The sequence below is a fragment of the Ursus americanus genome, chromosome 16 (genome assembly GCF_024610735.1).
Source record: "Ursus americanus isolate L20-20 chromosome 16, mUrsAme1.1.p, whole genome shotgun sequence".
Classification (NCBI taxonomy): Eukaryota; Metazoa; Chordata; class Mammalia; order Carnivora; family Ursidae; genus Ursus; species Ursus americanus.
Genome location: NC_142142.1, coordinates 13,020,387 through 13,042,667, shown reverse-complemented (window position 1 = coordinate 13,042,667; position 22,281 = coordinate 13,020,387). Strand labels below are relative to the sequence as shown.

The following is a 22,281-nucleotide window of genomic DNA, read 5'->3' as shown; positions in this document are numbered from 1 at the left end:
GTTATTTCTCACCTTGTTATAAAAAATATTGTTACCCTGGTGTATATTAAGAACCTTAAAAATGTTCAGTCCTTTGTTCTAGTAACTTAACCCAAAATGAAGACAATGATTTATCCAAAAAGTATATTTTTTATGAGACGTAATTCACATACTATAAAATTCACCCTTTTAGAAAAATGAAAAATATACAATTCACCCTTTTAAAGTATACAGTTCAGGGGGTTTTAGCATATTTATAAAGTTGTACAACTATTAATGCTGTCTAATTCTGGAAATGTTTTATCACTCCCAAAAAGAAAGCATTAGTGGTCCCTCCCCATTCTACCTTTCCCTCACTAATCTACTTTCTGTCTCTATGAATTGGGCTATTCTGGACATTTCATAGAATGGACTCATTGATACATCATGTGGTCTTTTGTGTCTGACTTCTTCCACTTAGCATAATGTTTACAGTATGTTTATTTGCAGTGTTAACTTTGTAATTTTGAAAAACTGGGAACAATATCTCCTTGAAAGTTGGTTAGGTAAATTATGGTGTTTCCATATAATGGAATACTAGGCAGTCTTTAAGAGAAACATTTATGAAAAATATTCAACAGTATAATACCACGATCACTGAAAAACCATAAGCAATTACTTCGAGGTATCAGTATATTCAGAAATATCCTAAAGTCTAGGAATATACAAAATATTGACAATGGCTTTCTTTGGGTATTGAGATCATGGATGATCTCCCTCCATTTTCCTCGTTTTCTTCAATGATAGTGTTCTGTTTGCATAGTCAGAAAAATAAACCCATTTAAAAACATGGCTGCCCCTGATGTGCACACCCCCCCCCCCCCCGCCTCCGCACCCAGCCCCATCTCGGCCCTTCTGAGCAGAGCCGGTCCTCTCCTCTCCCTCAGACCAGGTCCGGAACAGCTACTACATCGGGGCGGACGGCTCCCTGCGGCTGCTGCTGGCCAACGGCATGGAGGTGGCGCTGCAGACCGAGCCCCACCTGCTGGCGGGCACCGTCAACCCCACCGTGGGCAAGAGGAACGTCACACTGCCCATCGACAACGGCCTGAACCTGGTGGAGTGGCGGCAGCGCAAGGAGCAGGCCCGGGGCCAGGTCACGGTGTTCGGGCGCCGGCTGCGGGTGAGCAAGCCCCGGGCAGGTCCAGCGGTCGTGTGGGGCCTCAGCCTCTGGAGGTGGCTGGGGAGGGGCAGGGGCTGGGGGGGCGGTGCTGGGCTTGAGAATGAAAGAACGAGGACCAATCTGCAGAACCGGGTTCCGTTCTTGACACTGGCCCTAGGGGAGAAAGTTTCCTGGGCCCTTTGCAAAAGGGGGAAAGTCAAGTAGGCACCCCCTCCACCCTGTAATAAGTCTTGAATATCTTTTCAGTTGGTACTTGTGGAAAGATTAACTACGGACTTCGGTGTTCGGCCTGGGTTGGGTTTCCAGCTTCTGTTATACCTGATGGAATCTGAGCAAATCCATAACGTCCTTTCATTCCTCCAAAGCCTGTTTCATTCTCCAAAGAAATGGAAGGTTAAAATCCATTTCACAAGTTGCTACGAGATGAGAAATAGTATACGATGTGCCTCATACGGAGCCTAGCACACAGTAGTGGTCAGTCATACCTACCCCTGTTGTTCCTGCCGTTCTCACCACTGTTTTGGTCATTACTATCTCATATGGAGCTATCTGGAACCTAAGCCACATCCTGCGACTCCTCCCCGCCCCCAGCCAAGGGGTTGGCCTGTGGGGTCTGGCGGTTCAGAGTGCTTCTCAGTATGTGGACGCCGTGAACCAGCCCTTTCTCTGCCTCACACCCCACGTTTCTGTAGAGTGTTACCTCTGGCCCGGGCCAGGCCCCATTGCCCAGCTTCTTTTCCCTCCAGCTTCAGAATGGAAGGTGAGGGGGAGCGTGACAGCGAAGAAACTAGCCCTGGCTTTCAGCACAGCTCCTTGCAGACGCCTGGTGCTCTGCAGACACTTGTGGGGCTGAAGGGAACCACAGAAGTGAGCTAGATGTTCCCGCCTCCTAAAACCCACACAACATCCTCCTGCAGCTCAGCGGGGCTGTCTCGACGTAGCCAGTATCACACAACGAGAACCCAGAAAGCCGGGCTTCCTCTGTTTCCTCCATGGCCAAGAACTCCAGCAAAAATCGAACGTGGGAAAGAGCCTTCCACGAGTTCCCTGAGGAAGGCCTCGCTGTGTGTGCTCTCGGAGGCCTGCCACCCTCTGCAGCCCCATGGAGCCCTCTGTCTGAATTCTCCAGGATCCCCTCCGGCACATCTGAGGCAATGTGCTGAACGGAAAGTTTGACCTGGGTCTGATTTCCTGCCTGGGCCTGGTGCGTAGCCCCAAGCAGCTCCTCCGAGTCTCCCCCTACTCCGTGGAAACAAGACACTAGATTCCAAGTACTGAGCCCGGTGCTGGTAGACCCCAGGTGCTCAGTAAACGGCGGCTTTTAGTGCTATTAGGATTTCCCCTCTGCGGTGTGAACTGGACCAGAAGTTTCCCAGGCTTTAACTGGTCCCTCTCCCAGCCTGAGATTAATGGTGTGCCAGTCGGGTGGCCCCATCTCCGTGTCCTCCCAAAATAAATGGCCACCCACAGTGGCGGCATGTGGAATTAGAATGTTAGCCGGGTGCGCCTCCCCATAATGGAGCTCATTTTTTATACAACTGGGAACTTTTTTAATAAAGAAAGATGTAAAATAATCTCATTGCCGCCACTGCCGAGCACAGGAAGCATTAGGCAGTTCCCCAGTGAGCTGCTTAATTCAATTTTATTAATTTTGCCACAGAGGTTTAGCTCCCCTTCACTAGGGGTCCTCCAGGGGAGGAGGGGGGCTGCTGGCTGGGTGGCACCTCCTCCGGGGGAGTCGCAAGGGACTTTGCAAAAGAGGCTTTGAAAGGCCCCCGTCATTGCTGGTGGTGCGGACCCTGCACTTTCCTTTGCCCTCCCGGCAAAGAACACAAGCTTCAGTCTCCAGCGCCTCCGATTTTTCATGGGAATTGTCTGCCACACTGTTTTTGCTCTGCAGTTGTGTCTGATTACCCCTGGGAAGGCAACCTTATTATAACCAGGCCATTCACAGCAAAACTTGTCTCAGTATCATTATAAATCCTTATTTTCAAGGTTTGCGAATTTGTTTGGAGAAAAGGGGAAACACACATGTCTCTACTTTCTCTAAGAATGACCGTGATATTTGCTGCCTTAATGGAAATAATTGCAATCATTAATTCAGGACCTTCTATGCACCCAGAACTCCACTAGGCAATTGACTAAGGCTTCCTCAGTCCTCACAATAGCTCGGTTGTTTCACAGAGGAAGAAACTGAGACTCAGGGTACAGTGCCTGCCCAAGGTCACACAACAAAGCGATGGGTCACAGCATTGAGGCTGGAATCCTGGCCTTAATTTCTAGACCTGAGCCCTTTTCACCACCCAGAGCCCTACAGGGCCTCCCATTACCATGGCGCACGTGTGTGCTTTTGTGTCATGTGACCTACATTGTCTGCTTTCCTCTTGTGTTTTCCTTACTACTTGTCAGACTTAACCAGTGACTAATGGAGAGTCACAAAATGTGCCCAAATGCCCTGTCGGGCCAGGCACCAACTAGAGGGGACCAGCATTTTAGCTTCGGAGTGCCTGGAAGTATTTCAGGGGCAACCAGTGCCTATAGGGTGGATCCCGATATGGAAGGGGACCTCTGAAGTGTATTTCTTTATTAAACTGTGAAAAACCCTGACTTACTGCTACCCTTGTGGGAGCCCTATATTCCTGACTCTGAAAGGAAATTGAATTGCGTGCTGACCTAGCAACCCAGGTAGAGATCCTACAAAGGGGATCCTCATCCTAGAGGCAGGAGCAAAATGTCCCAAAAGTAGGACTGTGTCTGTCCCCAGGCAGCCCACCGCCCTAGAAGCTGTCCTAGACTCAAACACCCATTGCCTCCAGGGGCCTCGAGGAAGAAGTAGACACCTTGGGAGCTGACCAAGGTGACCAGGAGGCCCTGACTACGGTGGCAGAGGGCAGGAGCAACCTCAGAGGGGATGGGAAGTCCAAGGCCCCTAAAAGGACAGACACACTCAGAGGACCCCTGAGCATTTGTCAGCATGTTGCCAGAGTGAGAGTCACATCCAGATGCGGTCACTTACAAGCCGGGAGATCTGGAGCATGTCTCGTCATGTCCCTGAGCTTTGGTCTCCTCAGTGCCAAACACTAGCACATTCATTGCTTGGCACATGAGAAATGGGGTCACGCATGAATTTGCTGGACCCACCTGGCCTCTCCCTTTTTAGGAGAGAGTCAAGAAGGATCTGCCTTTTTGTCCTCATGAGAAGACTCCCATTGGGAAATGATGTGGATCGTCTTCAGGACTAGCCGCTATTGGCTCAGCACCTGCATTGTCTTTACTCTCGCAATAGCTGTATGTAATTGGCATTATTATTCCCATTTTACAGATGAAGAAGCATCACAGAGCTGACAGGTGACAGAACTAGGACCCAAACCCTGTCTGTTCACACCCATGACCTGTGCTGCCGCCTCTACTCAGGATCTTCTCACACCAGAGTTTCCCGTGTCCAGATTAACTCTCTCTTTCCTCCTGCCCCTTCTCCAGGTTCACAACCGGAACCTCCTGTCCCTGGACTTTGACCGTGTGACCCGCACCGAGAAGATCTATGATGACCACCGCAAGTTCACCCTCCGAATACTGTATGACCAGGCAGGGCGGCCCAGCCTCTGGTCACCCAGCAGCAGGCTGAACGGCGTCAACGTGACATACTCCCCCGGGGGCCATATCGCCGGTGTCCAGAGAGGCATCATGTCAGAGAGGATGGAATACGACCAGGCGGGTCGCATCACATCCAGGATCTTCGCCGACGGGAAGACGTGGAGCTACACATACTTAGAGAAGGCAGGTGTCCGTCTCCCCACCACTGGCCTTACCATACAGAAGGCCCGCCATTGTGGCTCAACTCATGGCCAGGCCCAGCCTGCTGACTTCAGTGGGATGGATTAGACCCATGTGGTCTCCAAAAGGAAATGTGCAGAAAAATCTGCAGCAGAGGATCAGGGAGCCCAGCAGGCATCTGGGTGGAGTGGAGAGATGCTGCAGCAGGTGGGAGTTTGGGGGCAGAAGAATGTGAAAGCCCCACGTGACAGATGAGAGCTGGGAAGAGGCCCTACGCTAATTGGTCTCCCAGAGCAGGACTCAGTGTGCAGACCCAGGCACGGGTCTTCTGCCAGATCTGGGGCACACACCGTGCGATCTGGCCACAGAGAACAGGGCAGAAGCCTAGCAGTGAGTCCCTAAGCAGGAGGTGAATGGTGGGCCTAACTTTAATAAACCCCTTCTGCTTCAGGTCAGGCTTTATTGCATCCCAGCCGCTAGGAGTCAGAAAAGCCCTGAGAGCAAAAGTCGGTCCCAAACAGGAGAAAATGGTAGCTTTGCTGCCGAGAAACCTCCAGGTCTGTTACTGACGGACTTATTCCCAAAAGAGAGCCTGCACCTCCAGCCCAGCCCCCATTCTGGTGCTCACAGCTTTACTCTGTTTCCTGCTCATGGTCCCCTGGGCTGTGCTTGGTCTGTGCCCAGTCTTCCCCACCCTGTGCTGGGTGAGCACCTCCAAGAGCCGTGTTCTCTGGTGGTGCTAAGAGAGACCTTGGAGGTCATCCGACGTACTGAAAAACCCAACCCAGAGGGGGAAAGATCTTTCCCGGGGCCACACAATAAGCCCACGGTTAGGAATCAGGTTTCCCCGTTCCCATCACAGCCTGCCCCACCCCAGTGTGGGCATATGACCTGTTCCTGCATAAACAGCCATGCAAAGCCTTAAATGCCCTTCTCAGATGCGGTCTCTATCCCGCGGCGTCAACAGAAGTTCTTCAGCAGGCAGGAGATGCTGTCAGGCTATGTTTCAGGAAAATCATTCTTGCTTGGGTAGGAAAATGGACCTGAGACGGAAGCTGAAGCAATGCACCCAGGAGGGCGGCTGCTGCCATACCCTTCGTCAGTGCTCCCGACCTTTCTCACACACCAGCACCCACTAAAATCACTTTCGAACCTCACAAAGGGGCGCATGGACAAGGCTGCCCACTGTAGGAAGACAAATGCCTGAGTGCCAGGGCCAAGGGCTGAGAGAAATCCCTTTTTTTTTTAAGATTTTGTTTATTTGTCTGAGAGAGAGAGAGAGCATGTGAGCGGGGAGGGGCAGAGGAGAAGGAAGAAAGAATGTGACGCAGACTCCACACTGAGCACAGAGCTCAACATGGGGCTCAGTCCTACAACCCCAAGATCGCGACCTGAGCCAAAACCAAGAGTCAGACGCCCGAACGACTGAGCCACCCAGGCACCCCAGGAAGTCCTCACCTTGGCACATTCGTATCCCCACTGCAGTATCCTATGGCACATTGGTTAGAAAGCTGCGGCTTGGGCAGAACTTAGGAGAACCACCAGTTTCCTTGGCCTTTTATTCCTCTCCTCTAAGTCTTAGGCACACAGACTTACCCTTCCTCCCCACACCCCTCCCCTCACGACTTTGTTCTGCTCTCCCTCCAGTCCATGGTGCTGCTCCTCCACAGCCAGAGGCAGTATATCTTTGAGTTCGACAAGAACGACCGCCTCTCCTCCGTGACGATGCCCAACGTGGCCCGGCAGACCCTAGAGACCATCCGGTCCGTGGGCTACTACAGGAACATCTACCAGCCCCCTGAGGGCAATGCGTCGGTCATCCAGGACTTCACCGAGGACGGGCACCTCCTCCACACCTCCTACCTGGGCACCGGCCGCAGGGTCATCTACAAGTATGGCAAACTGTCAAAGCTCGCCGAGATGCTGTATGACACCACCAAGGTGAGCTTCACCTATGACGAGACAGCAGGCATGCTGAAGACCATCAACCTGCAGAACGAGGGCTTCACCTGCACCATCCGCTACCGCCAAATCGGGCCCCTGATCGACCGCCAGATCTTCCGCTTCACCGAGGAAGGCATGGTCAATGCTCGTTTTGACTATAACTATGACAACAGTTTCCGGGTGACCAGCATGCAGGCTGTGATCAATGAGACCCCGCTGCCCATCGATCTTTATCGCTATGATGACGTGTCAGGCAAGACAGAGCAGTTCGGGAAGTTCGGCGTCATCTACTATGACATTAACCAGATCATCACTACGGCGGTCATGACCCACACCAAACACTTTGACGCGTACGGCCGGATGAAGGAAGTGCAATATGAGATTTTCCGCTCCCTCATGTACTGGATGACCGTCCAGTACGATAACATGGGGCGAGTAGTGAAGAAGGAGTTGAAGGTGGGACCCTATGCTAATACCACCCGCTACTCCTATGAGTATGATGCTGACGGCCAGCTCCAGACGGTCTCCATCAATGACAAGCCACTCTGGCGATACAGCTATGACCTCAATGGGAACCTGCACTTACTGAGCCCAGGGAACAGTGCGCGGCTTACCCCGCTAAGGTACGACCTCCGTGACCGCATCACCAGGCTGGGTGACGTGCAGTACAAGATGGACGAGGATGGCTTCCTGAGGCAGCGGGGCGGGGATGTCTTCGAGTACAATTCCGCCGGCCTGCTCATCAAGGCATACAACCGGGCCGGCGGCTGGAGCGTCAGGTACCACTACGACGGCCTGGGGCGGCGCGTGTCCAGCAAGAGCAGCCACAGCCACCATCTGCAGTTCTTCTATGCAGACCTGACCAACCCCACCAAGGTCACCCACCTTTACAACCACTCCAGCTCTGAGATCACATCCCTCTACTACGATCTGCAAGGGCACCTCTTTGCCATGGAGCTGAGCAGCGGCGATGAGTTTTACATAGCCTGTGACAACATCGGGACCCCTCTTGCTGTCTTCAGTGGAACAGGCTTGATGATCAAGCAGATTCTGTACACGGCCTACGGGGAGATCTACATGGACACCAACCCCAACTTCCAGATCATCATCGGCTACCATGGAGGCCTCTACGATCCACTCACCAAGCTCATCCACATGGGCCGGCGGGACTATGACGTGCTGGCTGGGCGCTGGACCAGCCCAGACCACGAGCTGTGGAAGCATCTGACTAGCAGCAACATCATGCCTTTTAATCTCTACATGTTTAAAAACAACAACCCCATCAGCAACTCTCAGGACATCAAGTGCTTCATGACAGGTGAGGACTGGGGCTCATTCAGAGGACAGGGACCACCGCTGCTCTGGTCATCTGACGAGATAGTCTTCCTTGCGAAAGCTGGGATGGGGTGACAAGAATCATTGGCTTTCTCTTACAACAGCGTTTTCCAAAATATTTTTTAAGAAACATTACTTTAGAGAAATAGCCTAGGTAAACTGGTACTGACGTCAAATTAATTCAACAGGGCAGCCACCATTTTTAAGTTTTCATAAGACACTGCAGCTTATGAAAGGTTCTGAGAAGTCCTGTAGTAAAGAGGACTGTTTGATACATTTACCCACAATTTCTCAAACATTTGAGCATGAAACCCCTTTACCTGTTTTTTAAACATTTGAACATGAAATCCCTTTACCCACTTGAGCATGAAGCCCCTTTTTTCACCATGAAACGCTAATATTTCACTGGATACACCCTAAGAATATAGTTTGGGAGTTTCTGACCCAGAGATGGGGCTGGCTAGGAGTCCCCAATAAGGTGGGTGATGGCATAGCTAAAGAAAAAAAATCAGTTTTCTTATTTGGGACGATGTAGTACACAGTCACAAAACTTACTTAACTTCCCTGGATTCCAGTTTCCTGATGTGTAAATTAAAGTTAGAACACCTGCACTGACACTGGTGAATTAAATATGCACATTGTAAATCTTTGAGCAACCACTAAAGAATAAAACAGAGACATAGCTAATTAGTCAATAGTGGAAATAAAGTGAAGACTAAAAAAATATTCAAACCGAAGAGGGGAGGAAGAGGGGATAAAAAGAGAAAGATGGTTGCGAGGGCAAAACGACATACATTTAATAACCTGCCTAGCACAGTACCTGACTCATGGTGATTACCTTCTTCCTCCCGGATTTAAAAAGTGGGCTTTGTTTTCTACTCCTGTGAAACCACCTGAAATATAAGTGTCCCCACTGGTCACACATGCCAGAAATGCCTGCAGCGGCCACAGTCCAGCCAGCAAGTAGCCACTCGCAGGCCAGCCACAGAAGACCTCAGGGGTCAGAGCAGCTGCAGGGATTCAGGTCTGGATAAAGCCAGCACTTTTTATAAAAGAGACTTTTTTGTTGGCACAGACTGGGCACATGTCCTTCTGTTTTTCCTGTGATCCCAGCTATACCCACACCCTATTTCAAGGCAGATTCATTTTCATTCAACAAACGCCTCCTCCTTGCAGCCACTGTTGTAGGAACTGGGGATAGGAAGATGGCTGCTGCCCTCCAGGAGCACACACTGCGGGGGAGCAGACAGCTGCCGTCCAGTGTGAGGGGCCCAGGGTGAAGGTTTGTACCGATGGCCATTGAAACACAGGAGGCATAGCTGTCTCTGCCCAGGGAGCAGATGATGCATGGGGCCCTCTTCATCAGCTAATGGGGAGAAAGGCAATCCAAGGAGGGGCCCACATATACAAAAGTCTAGAGAGGGCAACAGGGACAGCTCACGTAAGTGCCTGTTAGAGATGTGGCTTCCTGGCCCCCCGAACTTGGCAGCCCAGTCTGGACCCTGTTTCTGTTGACACCGATTGGTGGATTTTCTTTCAGCAAGAACCCCAGGGGGTCATGTTGAGAGCAGGAGCCCCCAGTGAGGTGGAAGAGGGAACATGGTGGTGGGCACGTGCCGTGGTGAACACACTTGGGACCTGTGGGAAACAGGACTGTCCCAACACAGTCTCTCTATGCTCAACTTGCTGGCAGCCCTAGAAAACTTTACAGATTTAGAGCACATTGCAATACTTCTGTCTGCATCCTCCTGTCTCATCCTCCAGTGAGTGTCTCGTGAGGTATCTTGGCAGGTTAATTTAGCTAGGAAAAAAAGTGATGCAGAAAAACATTTTGCTACTAAAAACCAGGACACCGCCAGTTCTCACTAAGCCTGTTGGCTTCCACGTGAGCTACATGCAAACTCACTCACATCCAGCAGTAACACCAATAAAAAAGAGCATCTTTTTTCCAAAACTTTCTTCAAAGGTCCTGAGATATCCTCCAATGGGTTAGGCTTAGGTCACATGACAGCGCCTGAACCACACACTGTGGCTGCAGAGAGAAAACGCGCTGACTGGCTTAGCCTAGGTCGCGTGCTCCATTGCTGCACCCTTAGGTGGAGTCAGTGTCCCTCCAGCTACACGCATACCCCAAAAGGAAAGAGCGGGGAGGCAGAATGGGATGCTGGGAAGGCAACCACAAAATGTCCACTGCAAATACATCATACACACTACCACACTAACCCTGCCGTGCAGCCTGTGAGATGGGATCACTGAGCCCACTGTCAGAGGAGAGTGAAGGTCAGAGCTCTAAAGTAACTGCCCCGCTGAGAAGTGACAAGGCTCCAAAATCCTCATTCTGGGAATGGAATCCACTCCGTATTATGCACACGTAAAAGGGATTCATCGATGTCCCGGGTGGCCACGCCTGAGGTCTGGGGCCGATGGGTAAAGAGGAGCTTTTTAACTTGAGGGAAATGTCTAGCTCTGGTGTCAGGAAAAGGAAGGTAAGATTCCCAGCTCTTCAGAAAAGCACTGTAGAAAAACCAATGAAGAAATCAATTTTCAGCATTTTTCCTGAAGGCATCATGAGAAATGTTCCTACCTTCCATCAGTTATAATTAAGGCCCAGCCCTCTTTTCAGCCCCCTGGTTTCCTGGGGATTTGTGGTATTCCTGATAGAAGTTTTCCTTTCCAACTACAAATTCAGTTGCAAGTTCTCGCCCTCAGGCAAAAATGACTTTGGAGGGGATTTCCCCCCCCTGTTCTGTTTGTTTTAATTTCCTGAAAAACCATCTGCCATGATTCATAGAATCAGAGATTCTCAAAAACTCAGTGAGGAAAGGGACTTTGGAAGAAAACTAGTCTGAGAGCCTCATGTCATAAATGAGGAAATGGGGATCCAGGGACACGGAGGCCTGGGTTTGAAGGGACACAGAAAACCTTCTATGAGACAGGAACTGAGCTGGACACTTCAGAATATAATATAGGAAACCCAGTCCTTCCTGTAACAGAACAGTTCCCGTTCTATGATGGCTGCCCAAAGTGGTAACACTATTAGTGTTCTTCTCCATGGCTTGGTGAAAACCGTTTCTACCACCAGTTTGCAGATCCGGAAATGGAATTTCAGAGAGGTTAAGGCAACTGTCTACGTTCACACAGTCTGCAAGCTGGGGAACCTGAATTTCGACCTGGGTTTTGTCTTGCCTCACCATGCTCTTTCCCTTCCATGATCTTTCTAGAAGTAGAACCTGGGTTTCTAAGCTGCCCTTCCTACCTTCCCTCCACCCCAGTACCTCCAGATTTCACACCCAACAGAGGGGCTCTGGGGCATGCAAAAACACAAACAAACAAAAAACAAAGGCAATCACGAGGTTCTCGAGTGGGAAGACAGCATGGGATGCAGGGGTGGCAGGGACACAGTTGTCACGCTCCAAAGGACACGCCCATCCCTGGGATGGCCTCAGTGGGTGCTAGGGGAAGACACTTTCACCAATGCCTGGACCCTAAGCAGGGCCTCCCTAACCAAGGACGTGTCTCCTTTGAAAGAAGCCAAAAGCAGTCCTGGATGCCCGTAGCCCGGAATTGCCAGCTTTGAGGCTCAGCTCCACATCCCTCCTTCCCCAGACTTCGGATTCTGAGTCTCTGCTATACTCTAGCATCTTCAGCTGCCCCCTTCTCAAGGAAGGCTGAGCCACACTGGGACACGGGCTGTCTCCTCTAGGTCCCCAGTCAACTCCCACCTGTCATCCCAGGCTCTTCCTCCTCCAGCCAGTTTTTCCTTCTGGTTCTCTCTCTGCCTTGCTGAGCTGCTCTCCAGTTACCTCAACACTCCCTGCTCTCCCCTCCCCTCTCTATGCTTTGCCTTGTATGATGGTCTTTGCCTGAAGCACCCCCTTCATCTCTGCTAAAGCCTGACAAAGGTACACAGCTTTCAATGTCTGCCTTAAAGGCCACCTTCTCCATGAAGACTTAGCAGCCTGTCCAACTGGAAGATTTCTGCCCTCCTCTCATCTTTTCTTCTTGTGTCAAAGTTTTGCATTCCCATGTCTCATCCCCCTTTCGGGGTCCTGAGTGTGCAAGGTGAGGATCAGTGTAACACGCTCCTGGGCGCATTCAGCAGCAGTGGGCCAGGTAGCAGATGGCACGACATCCATCCTCTTTCTTTTCCTTATGTCTGGGCTTCCCTGACTCTGTTCCTCAAGGAGCCGAAGGCTCATGGCAAAATCCTCCCTGCCCCTCTGCCTAATATTTTATAATTAGTAACCCCCCAGGAATGTTCTAACATCAATGAAACCAGTGCTTATGGGGCTAGATCCTCAAGCCCAATATTAAAGATTGGAAAATGAAGGCACCGGGGAGTTAAGTGACTTCCTTTGCATCAATTCCCAGAAGAAATGAAAGGTATGATCAGCGTGGGGGAAACACTGTGAGTTTTGGTATAGGCCATCTCATGGCTCAGGAGAGGAGGGAGGGCTTGTTTCTTAAGTGAATTTTCTGTTTGAAAGTATTCATCTACATCTTCCGTTTGGGTGTGGCTGTCCTCTGCAAGTGTGTCCTACAAATGCCAGGAGAGGACGCGGAACGGTCTTCCTCCATCCACAGCTGCCCCCCGGGTGGGAGACCAAGGCTCCAGGAGGCGGAGTGACAGAATGGGGGATCTGGAAACATAGGCTCTACTGGATACACGCTCTCTTGGATACATACCCAGGAGCGGGGCACCAGGTCCCGAGAGTACATACGGCTTTTACAGAACAGTTTTGCAAGGTGCTTGTAGCAGCTGCTTGTCCCACCTGCAACACTCCACCCCCTCACCCCCACTGCAGCCCAACTCTAGGCTAATTTATTGGGATATGTCACCTCTGAGGGCCACTTACTCCATGAGGACGTGCCTGCTTCTCTCCCACCCAGATGTGAACAGTTGGCTCCTCACCTTTGGATTCCAGCTACACAACGTGATTCCTGGCTACCCCAAGCCAGACATGGATGCTATGGAACCATCCTACGAGCTCATCCACACGCAGATGAAAACTCAGGAGTGGGACAACAGCAAGGTAATTGGCACACAGCTGCTCACCGTTGGGCCCTTCAGACATGACAGGAGTGGGTCCTGCAAAGCTTTCCCGGAAAGCATGGGCCCGTGATGGAAACTGCCAGAAGCTGCTCAGCCCGTATGTAGGGACCCTGCCGCTGGTAAGCCACCGTGGTGGGCCCAGCTGCAATAGCACACAGACCCTGACAAGCCCTATTCAGTTTTCTGTATTACGCTGAGTTTGGAAATCTACAAAAACAATGAGCCTTTGTCACTGCCCAGAGCAAAAGTGCAAGGAGGAAAGGTGTGTTCTAAATACAAATGTATTTTCTGAGCACCTCAGTGCACCTGAACTTGCCTGAGGTATGCTACACCAGTTAACTCACAAATATCCCCTGGTATTACTGTTCACGCTGTACAGATTTCATGCCCGAGGCTTTCCAGGGCCACACAGCAAGGGAAGGGGTAGAGCTGGGATTCGAACCTAGATCTGTCTGTAGCCATTCAAACTAATATGACTTTCTCATGTTCCCAGTCCGGGGGAAAGCAAGGTTGTTAGATGGCATACCCCTGGCAGCCAGAAACCTCAGGCATCCATATATCTTACTCCAACCCGATTCCATCCATCCTCAGCTGAGCTGCCTCCTTCCTCTAGACTCTGGAGAAGGTGACTCTGTGCCTCTTGGCTCTGGACGCAGCCTGTATTCTCCTCTTTCAAAGCACTCGCCACACTTTGCTTGAGTTCCTGTTTTCTTCCTGTGTCTCCGCTAGACTGTGAGCCCCAGGAAGGCAAATACTGGGTCTTATGTGGCGCCCAGTATACTGCCCGGCACCAAAACTTGTGTGGAATGAACAAATGCTTGGAAGAAGTAAACACCCTGTGAGCATTTTTCCCCATTTTACAGATGAAGAGACCAGAGCTCAGAGAGACCTGCTCAAGGTCACTCAGCAGGCAAGGCAATGAGAACCCAGTGTGTCTGACCACAGAGCCCATTCCCTTTCCACTGTTCTCTGCTGCCATAGCCCTGCCCCTCTGCCCGGCTCCAATCCCCCACGGTCCCCCCAGGCCAGCATCGCTGTGCCCGGGGCTGATTCCAGCAGCTCAGCTCCTCCCAGCTTCCCTTCTCCCCTGCGCAGAAACCCGGTCTCTGACGGCCTGTTTGCCAACCTCGCCTGTCAATGAATTATTGATTTCTGCCCTTGGCAAGCATCGGAGATCTTTGTTGTTGAGCACTCCAGCTTTTGTGAAACTCTAGGAAATAATTGTTCACAGACAGGGTTCTATTAATTATAAAGAGGACTTAATTTCAGTGAGAAGCCGATGGGCCTGTTTCTAAAGCCATTTCCCTGAGTTGCCGATAAGGCCCTGGAGTCCGCCCGAACATGGCTTTGCCATGGGAGGGACTGGTACCTGGTATGACACAGAGACAGGGCCCAATCTGTCCCCCAAAGCAGCCAAGAGCAGGAGCATCTCAGGAGCCCCCAGGAAGTACTGTGGGGGCAGAGGCCCTCCTTGAAAATCATTCCTAACACAATGAAGAACAGTAAAGCAGGGCAAGAGGGTTTATATAAATCACCATTTTGCATCTTCCTAAGCCTTTTTGTCAAGAGCCCGTTTCTTGCCATTGCTGTATCTTACGTACATCAGCCCCTTAGCCTCCAAATTCCAACTCAAGCACAAGTCTCTCCTTGAACCTCATTCCTTCACCTGCAGGCTGAGATGTTCTGAGCCTTGTTTGCTGCTCCCTAATCTAGAGCCCTTGAAACTGAACCTCTAGAATCAGACAGACCTGAGTTCAAGTGTCGGCTTGAATACTTCCTAGCATTACGACTGTGGCCCGTTACGACTTCTTAGAGATTAGTTTCCTTAGATTAAGACCAGTAATAGAACAGTACCTACTATATAAAGTTATTGTGGAGATCAAATGAGTTACTGAATGTGACTTCTTTAGCTCAAAGACCAAGACATGTTACCCATAGGCATTACTACTACTTCACGTAGACCACCAGTTATCACGCTTAACTACAGTCTTCAGTTGTCACAGCTGTCTCTCCCCACTAAATGATGGGTTCCTCAAGGGCAGGGATGTTGCCTGATTCATTGTCGTCTCTCCAGTGCCCAGAAAAGGACCTGGCACAGAGATGTTCCCTGAACAGTTTCTTAATGGAAGGATGGGTGACTGGATGGCTGAAGGATGGTGGAATGTTCTAGTAGTCAGCGGTAGAGCTAGATGCTACTGGTTAATAAATATGTATAGATTGGACTCAGTAATGTAAGCTGACTCTTCAGGCTGTTAGGGAGAGGTTTCCCCCTTTGTCTCATTCTCTCTCTCTCCCTCCCTCTCTCTTTCCTCCCCCATCAGTCTATCCTCGGGGTACAGTGTGAAGTGCAGAAGCAGCTCAAGGCCTTCGTCACCCTAGAACGTTTCGACCAGCTCTACGGCTCCACCATCACCAGCTGCCAACAGGCCCCAGAGACAAAGAAGTTTGCATCCAGTGGCTCAGTCTTCGGCAAAGGGGTCAAGTTTGCCTTGAAGGATGGCCGAGTGACCACAGACATCATCAGTGTGGCCAACGAGGATGGGCGGAGGGTCGCTGCCATCCTGAACAGTGCCCACTACCTGGAGAACCTGCACTTCACCATTGACGGGGTGGATACCCACTACTTCGTGAAACCAGGGCCTTCGGAAGGCGACCTGGCCATCCTGGGCCTCAGTGGGGGGCGGCGAACCCTGGAGAACGGGGTCAACGTCACCGTGTCCCAGATCAACACCATGCTGAATGGCAGGACTAGACGCTACACAGACATCCAGCTCCAGTACGGGGCGCTGTGCCTGAGCACTCGCTACGGGACGACGCTGGACGAGGAGAAGGCGCGGGTGCTGGAGCTGGCGCGGCAGAGAGCCGTGCGCCAGGCGTGGGCCCGCGAGCAGCAGCGACTGCGGGAAGGGGAGGAAGGCCTGCGGGCCTGGACAGAGGGGGAGAAGCAGCAGGCGCTGAACACAGGGCGGGTTCAAGGCTACGACGGCTTCTTCGTGATCTCCGTGGAGCAGTACCCAGAACTGTCAGACAGCGCCAACAACATCCACTTCATGAGACAGAGCGAGATGGGCCGGAGGTGACAGAGAGGACCACGGCCTGCACTTCTTGCCAAAGACAGCTACTCCTTCGTGGCCACACACCTGACTGTGTTGTACTTTAAAAAAAAAAAAAAAGAAAGAAAGAAAAAAAAAGAAAAAAAAATCCTTTTTTAACAAGTGCAGAAAACAGACAAAAAAAAGATACTGGTTGCATTGTAACTCATGCAACATCCTTTTTTTTAAGAAAAGAAAAACACAAATTTGGCCTTCACACATTTTTTGCAAAGAACAGAAGGTATTTTTTTTTCTGTAGTGTGATCACAATGAAAACTTTATTGTCTTTTGTTCCCTTTTTCCTTGAGGATTTTTCCCTGTTGTCGGGGTACATTTCTCCTCTCTGAGACATATCTCCTGAGGTGTGTCCTTGTCTGTCCCTAGGTACCCGGTGTGATGTGAGACACAGTGTCTGTGCTAATTTGTCTCATGTGCAACCCTTTCTTCCGTGGGGGTCGAGCAGGAGTGAGGGGTGCAGAGAGTCACGAGCTAGTACCAAACTTCCGAGGGGGCCTGGAAGGAGGGTCTGCAGGACCTGAGGATTTTTGGCTCAGCTCCCACAGACAAGTGGTGGCTTTTTACTCACCATGTTCTGTGCCTCTGGAGGACCACAGATGTCTTCATCTTGCTCTGGGGGATTTTGTGATATCATTCAGCACCTTTTCAAGCTGCCCCCAACTCCTGTCCAAGCTTTCTATTTTGATGCTAAATGGAACCCCCAACCCTTTTTGCAAATCCTGTGTAGTTGTTGGTGCCAGCCCCGTGCTGGGGTGGAGAAAGCGTCCCCCAGGTCCCTTGCCCCAGTCTGGTGACGTCACATCCTGGGGCTAACAGCCTCCTCCCTAAGAGGTAGGGGCACCCAGGATGTCTGTGGTTGGTCGGTCTTCCCATGATGTTCCTTATTATTCATCTCTTCCTCTCTCCCAAAGTCAGATGTGAGAACCAGCACTGCCCAGCAAGCCTGCCACGTGGCCACAAGGTCTTGGGAGGGGCGGGCCACCCGTGGCAAAAGGATGGCAGTGGCGGCCAAGGTACCAGCCTGCCTTCCTGGGTGAAACTTGCTTCCGTGACTTTGGGTATCTTCCCTCCACTGCTCAGCTCCACCACTGAGAAACAGGAGTGTGGAGAGAGGTGCTTGGTGGCCTTTGATTCTGGAAAGAGACTTAAGAAAAAGTCAGCCAAAGAGAGGAAGGCATAAGTCAAGCGTCTTCTAACCAGCTCCTGAAGGCTTCTCTGCCTCGCATACATGGGCCAGTAACACAGCTGGGATGCGACAGCTTAGGCGTTCAGGAAATGCCTTCTGTGAAGTTCTCCTACAGCAGCTTCCCCTCTAGAGGAGTCTGTCCAGGGTTTTAAAGAGAGACTGAGGAGAAAGCAGGAAAGAGCGAATTTGGCGTGGCCTGGCAGTGTCATCCAACCCCGCCTCCCCTGCTGCCCCCGGATTGGGGCCAGTTCCCGAGACGACGCCCAGAGATCAGGGAGGCCAGGCTACAGTCGTCCCTGGGAAGACCGAGGCCTGAGGTCATTGGGAGGAGGCATCCGCCCCCTGCGGATGGGCACAGCCCACTTCCGGACGGCATGCCCAGGGAGAGGCAGCAGCCAACCCGCCAGGGTGGCAGCGAGGGGAGGGGAGATAGCCGCAGGCGCTAGGCGCCCCGTGCTCCTGGTTCATCTGCCTGATGACGATCATCCTTACCGCTCACAGGAGGTTCTGGGAGACCAGGAGGGGAAGCCAAACGCTTCCTTTGAGCTGGGCTTCTTAGAAAATGGGACTTTTATGGGTTACATGTACATTAAGTGTGGAAAATGAATTCTGAGTCTGAGCTATCCCCCATGGAAACCTTGTTGGACTGATAAGCTCATGGCACCTTGATAGCCTTACTCACAGAGTCTTCAGAATATTACCCGAGTTAATGAAACCAAGAAGGTCTTGACTGCGTGAGAAGCGGAGCAGCGTGTCGCCTGGTTTCTGCCCGGCGGAGGGAAGCATCCACAGCTTCTCGCAAGAGGAGGTTTCGCCTTACGTCATCCCACCGGGACTAGAGGATATGTTTCGCTAAGTGCTCTTCCTGTTTCCAAAAAAAAAGCCACACTGCTGCACCAGTGCACCTTGGCCTGTTTGTCCTCCGGGTCCAGAGCTCTGCTGAGTCAGATGCAGTGCTCCTGGGGCCCCCCGTGCATGGTCCCTGGGAGCTGGTGGTGGGCTCCCATCCGGCACAATCGTCCTTGGATGGGATGGACAGCAGTTTGGCCTGAAGAACACGTTTGTTTTTTTTTTTTTTAATCCAAAATGGACTTAAGCCTCTCAAAGCATACTCTTGATATAAGGAGCCCTTGGGTGAAGCTCTCCTGCCCAGTAGCCTAGCTGGTCAGTTCTATCTTGGCTGCCTGACACTAGTCAAGATCTGCTGGGGACATCTACTTGGAGGTCAGAGACAACGCGAGAGCCAAGGGAATGAATCATCTGCCTACACCTTCCCAGCCCTCTGAGCCTCCCCCACCATCCCCCACCAAAGTAACAGTATGGACTTGTAAAGATCAAAAACACAGAGAATTACTGCGTGTTCCTTTCATTTCAACAAATAATGTTTTACATTTACTGGGCTACACACCACCCAGGAGGCCCAGCGTCTGTGCGGGGACAAGCTGGGGCATTCCCAAACTTTAGAGAAAAGATGTCAGGTGTGGGCTAGGCAGCATTAAGCGCCGCCATTTCACATGGGTACTTCTGCTCCTGGAGATGGTGCTTCTGGCCTTGGCCTTTCTGAGTCGGCTTCCATTCGGGCCAGCAGGTGACACAGTGCCTCCCTTCTCAGTCTGGCCTTCTGCTGAGACCAGCAGTCCCAATCACAGCAAAAGTGAGTCTGAAGGCATAAGCCAGAGGTCCCTGTGCCCACTGAGTGGCCTCCAAGTGTCAAATCCCATTGCCCTTTTGGCACTAAGCAACCTACACATGTCCATTTCTTGGAGCAACCAGCCTTCCCTCACTGGCCCAGGTTCATGATCCTGCAGGATGTCAGCTTCTGTGCCCTAGAAACGGGTTTATTTTGGAAGAGTTCCTTGCCTTCTTCCCTGCCTTCCATAGCTCCCATCAGCCCCTGACCCTCAGCCCCTCTGCCAGCATTTTAAACAGGACTTTAATGATTCCCCAATGTGGTTTTTTATAGGATGAGATTTCCTTTTTCGTATCCCCCCACCGACAGACCACATTGGAGGGCAGAGCTACCATGAGGGGAGGATGGGGAAGAAACTCTGGTAAATTCCAGCTCTGTCAGCCCCTGATGCTTGTTTCTCAGAATTGCTGGCTGAGAATTAACCCAAGGAGCAGCCCAGTGCCTGATGTCTACCTGGTGATGGAGAATTTGAAACAATCCCTAGGAAACTGACCAGAGGTTGAGAATGGTTTAAATCATCAGGATGGGGTGGGGCAGAAACAGAAGGGGACGGCGAGGCAAGGAAGAGGATTAACCCTGGGCAGTGTTTTGTAGACACATAACAAGGAATCACATTCGCTTTAAAAAAAAATTATAAAGGACCTTTTCAGCTGTGACCTTCAAGCACCAGCTTTATAGGTGGCAGGTTCCCTTATGCAAAGACAGGGCTTTTGATGTGAAATCTTAGAAGGCAGTTTCACATCTGCAGCCTCGTGGTTGCAGTTGCCACGTGGTGAGGGCAGGGATGCCGAGCTTGGTGCCCAGGAGGAAGGAGCTCGCCAGGACTCTGCGGGATCCCGGGCTTTGGGGTTTGATCTCCTGGTGCTCAAAGTCAGATCTCTTCTCCATTCCTCATAGCAGCTGCTAAGCCCCGGCTCTGGCTTCTGGTCCTGAGCTGGGGCCCGCCTCCTGAGAGGTCCCAGAAAGAACCCAGTCTCTTCTTTCTGTTGGGATCCTTGTTAGGACACAAAGCCTTCCATTTAAGGCTCATAATTCCCAGCTAGGTTTATACACTTGTCTACATTTTATTGGAAGGGAGGGGATTCAAAGAAAGAACTCTGTCGTTCAAGGCCCTTTCATTTAACCTTCAAAAAACAGCAAACTCATTTTAAAGACTCATTGCTCAGGTGATAGAAACTTTATCCTTTCTAACCTTTACATTCTCCAAAACCAGCCCTGTGTACTTGACCGCCCCAGACAGCGGCGAGCTCTTCGGTTTCATCATGAATGTGGAAGATCAGAGTGGGGGGAGGCCTGGGTGGGGCTCATGTTGGGTTTCTTACCCCCTCTGGAATGCCAAAGGCATGACACCGGGTGACTTATTGGTCCCCAAGAACGTGTGATTGATTCTGAGGGCACATTGCCAACGGAGAACCAACCCTCAGGCAGGCTCAGCTGTCCCGGCAGAAGCTGGGTCACGGATGTGTGGTGGTGCCCGGCAGCCCCGGATTCACCCAACACCAGAGTCCCACTTTTCTAAACCTGCCTGTTCTTGAACACTTCTGAACCCGCAGCTTTGGCAAAAGGACTCTCCCAAGCTGCCTTTGGACGACCAACACTGGAGACTCTGGCCTTACCATGTGGAAACAGTTTTCCTGAAGTCTGGAACTAATTTTGAGAAGTTTTTTTCTCAACACTTTTGTGTTTCTAACACTGTATTCTTGACTGTAAATACCGACAAGGCTGTAAATGCAGATGTAGATACCTTCTAGAAAAAAAAAAAGGCATAAAAACAAAACCAGAAGTGATCCCGTGTAGCCTTCGTTGACAAATAAAAGAATATTTTGTGTTTAAGGTGTCGGGTGGCCTCTGTTTGGAGAGTAAGGATGGCCTGAGCCAGTGCTCTTGAGTTTGCATTTCTCTGGACGCTGCTGTTCTCAGGATGACTGGCAAGACTCGGGTCCGAGGCCCCAGAGGCCTTCCTAAGGCGTCTAGGTGACAGCTACCTGGAGAGGCATTTCCAGAGGCCACAAAGAGCCTGAATGTCAAGTCACCCCTGACATCAGCTGTGTCCCCACTGCTCCCCCAGGCCACGCCCTCCCCCAGCTGACATCCTCACTGGCCTCAGGGCCAGGCTCCAAGGAGCAGGACAGCCCAACACTGCCCTGAACATAGAGCCACTGGGTACAGAGTTGTGCCCTAGGCCACTGGTTGTACTTTTGAAAATAAATGAACGCATAGTCATCATGCAAATTATTATAACCACATAATACAACTTGGAAGAAAGGACAAAAATTTTTTTAACATTTTTTTCCTTTCCTTTGTGTTTTCTTTTTTTTTTTTTTTTAAGATTTTATTTATTTATGTGACAGAGAGACAGCCAGTGAGAGAGGGAACCCAAGCAGGGGGAGTGGGAGAGGAAGAAGCAGCCCCCTAGCGGAGGAGCCCGATGTGGGACTCGATCCCCGAACACCGGGATCACGCCCTGAGCCGAAGGCAGACGCTTAACACTGGATCACGCCCTGAGCCGAAGGCAGACGCTTAACACCTGCGCTACCCAGGCACCCCTCCTTTGTGTTTTCTTAATGTAGCTTTAACAATAACTAAGGTAGTTATAATCACAGCATACAGGTAATTTTTCACCTTGTTTTTCTCACTTAACCTCACATTTAACCTCTCAGCTCTAGAAGTCAGGAATGACAGCTGGTCACTTCAGAAAGTACATTTGCTAAGCCCAGCTCCCCCATGCGAATAGCAAACCTTATGAAAATTCAAGTCATTGGGCAGAAGCGTAAGAGCAGAAGGCCTCCCTGCCCTCCTGTTAGCCTCAGCACGGGCCCACCACCAGGGAACCTGTGCCTTCCCAGGACTGCTGCCCAGGCCATCATCCTGCTGTGGGGCCAGGAGTCATCTACGGTGGTAGGAAAAAACCCTACTCCGCTTTTGGAGTTGGGCCAAACTGGGTGCAGAACTTGGCTCCAGCACTTACTATGAGATCTCAGCAAGTCTTTTAGCGCCCCTAAGCCTTGGTCTTCCATCTCTACTGAGGGTATGACGGTGCATACCCCT

General features: G+C 51.1%; 1 protein-coding gene across 4 annotated transcripts in view; it reads left to right on the top strand.

Moving 5' to 3' along the window:
* TENM4 (teneurin transmembrane protein 4) overlaps nt 1–21,066 on the top strand; it is a 718,843-nt gene extending 697,777 nt beyond the window's left edge. For all 4 annotated transcript variants that reach the window (XM_087868192.1, XM_087868189.1, XM_087868191.1 and 1 more), the window contains 5 exons: nt 906–1,141; nt 4,622–4,918; nt 6,563–8,177; nt 13,085–13,227; nt 15,569–21,066. In XM_087868192.1, the coding sequence (XP_087724318.1) occupies nt 906–1,141; nt 4,622–4,918; nt 6,563–8,177; nt 13,085–13,227; nt 15,569–16,327 (3,050 nt within the window). In that variant the 3' untranslated portion in view covers nt 16,328–21,066. The remainder of the gene's footprint in view (nt 1–905; nt 1,142–4,621; nt 4,919–6,562; nt 8,178–13,084; nt 13,228–15,568) is intronic.
* The last annotated feature ends 1,215 nt before the right edge of the window (nt 21,067–22,281 follow it).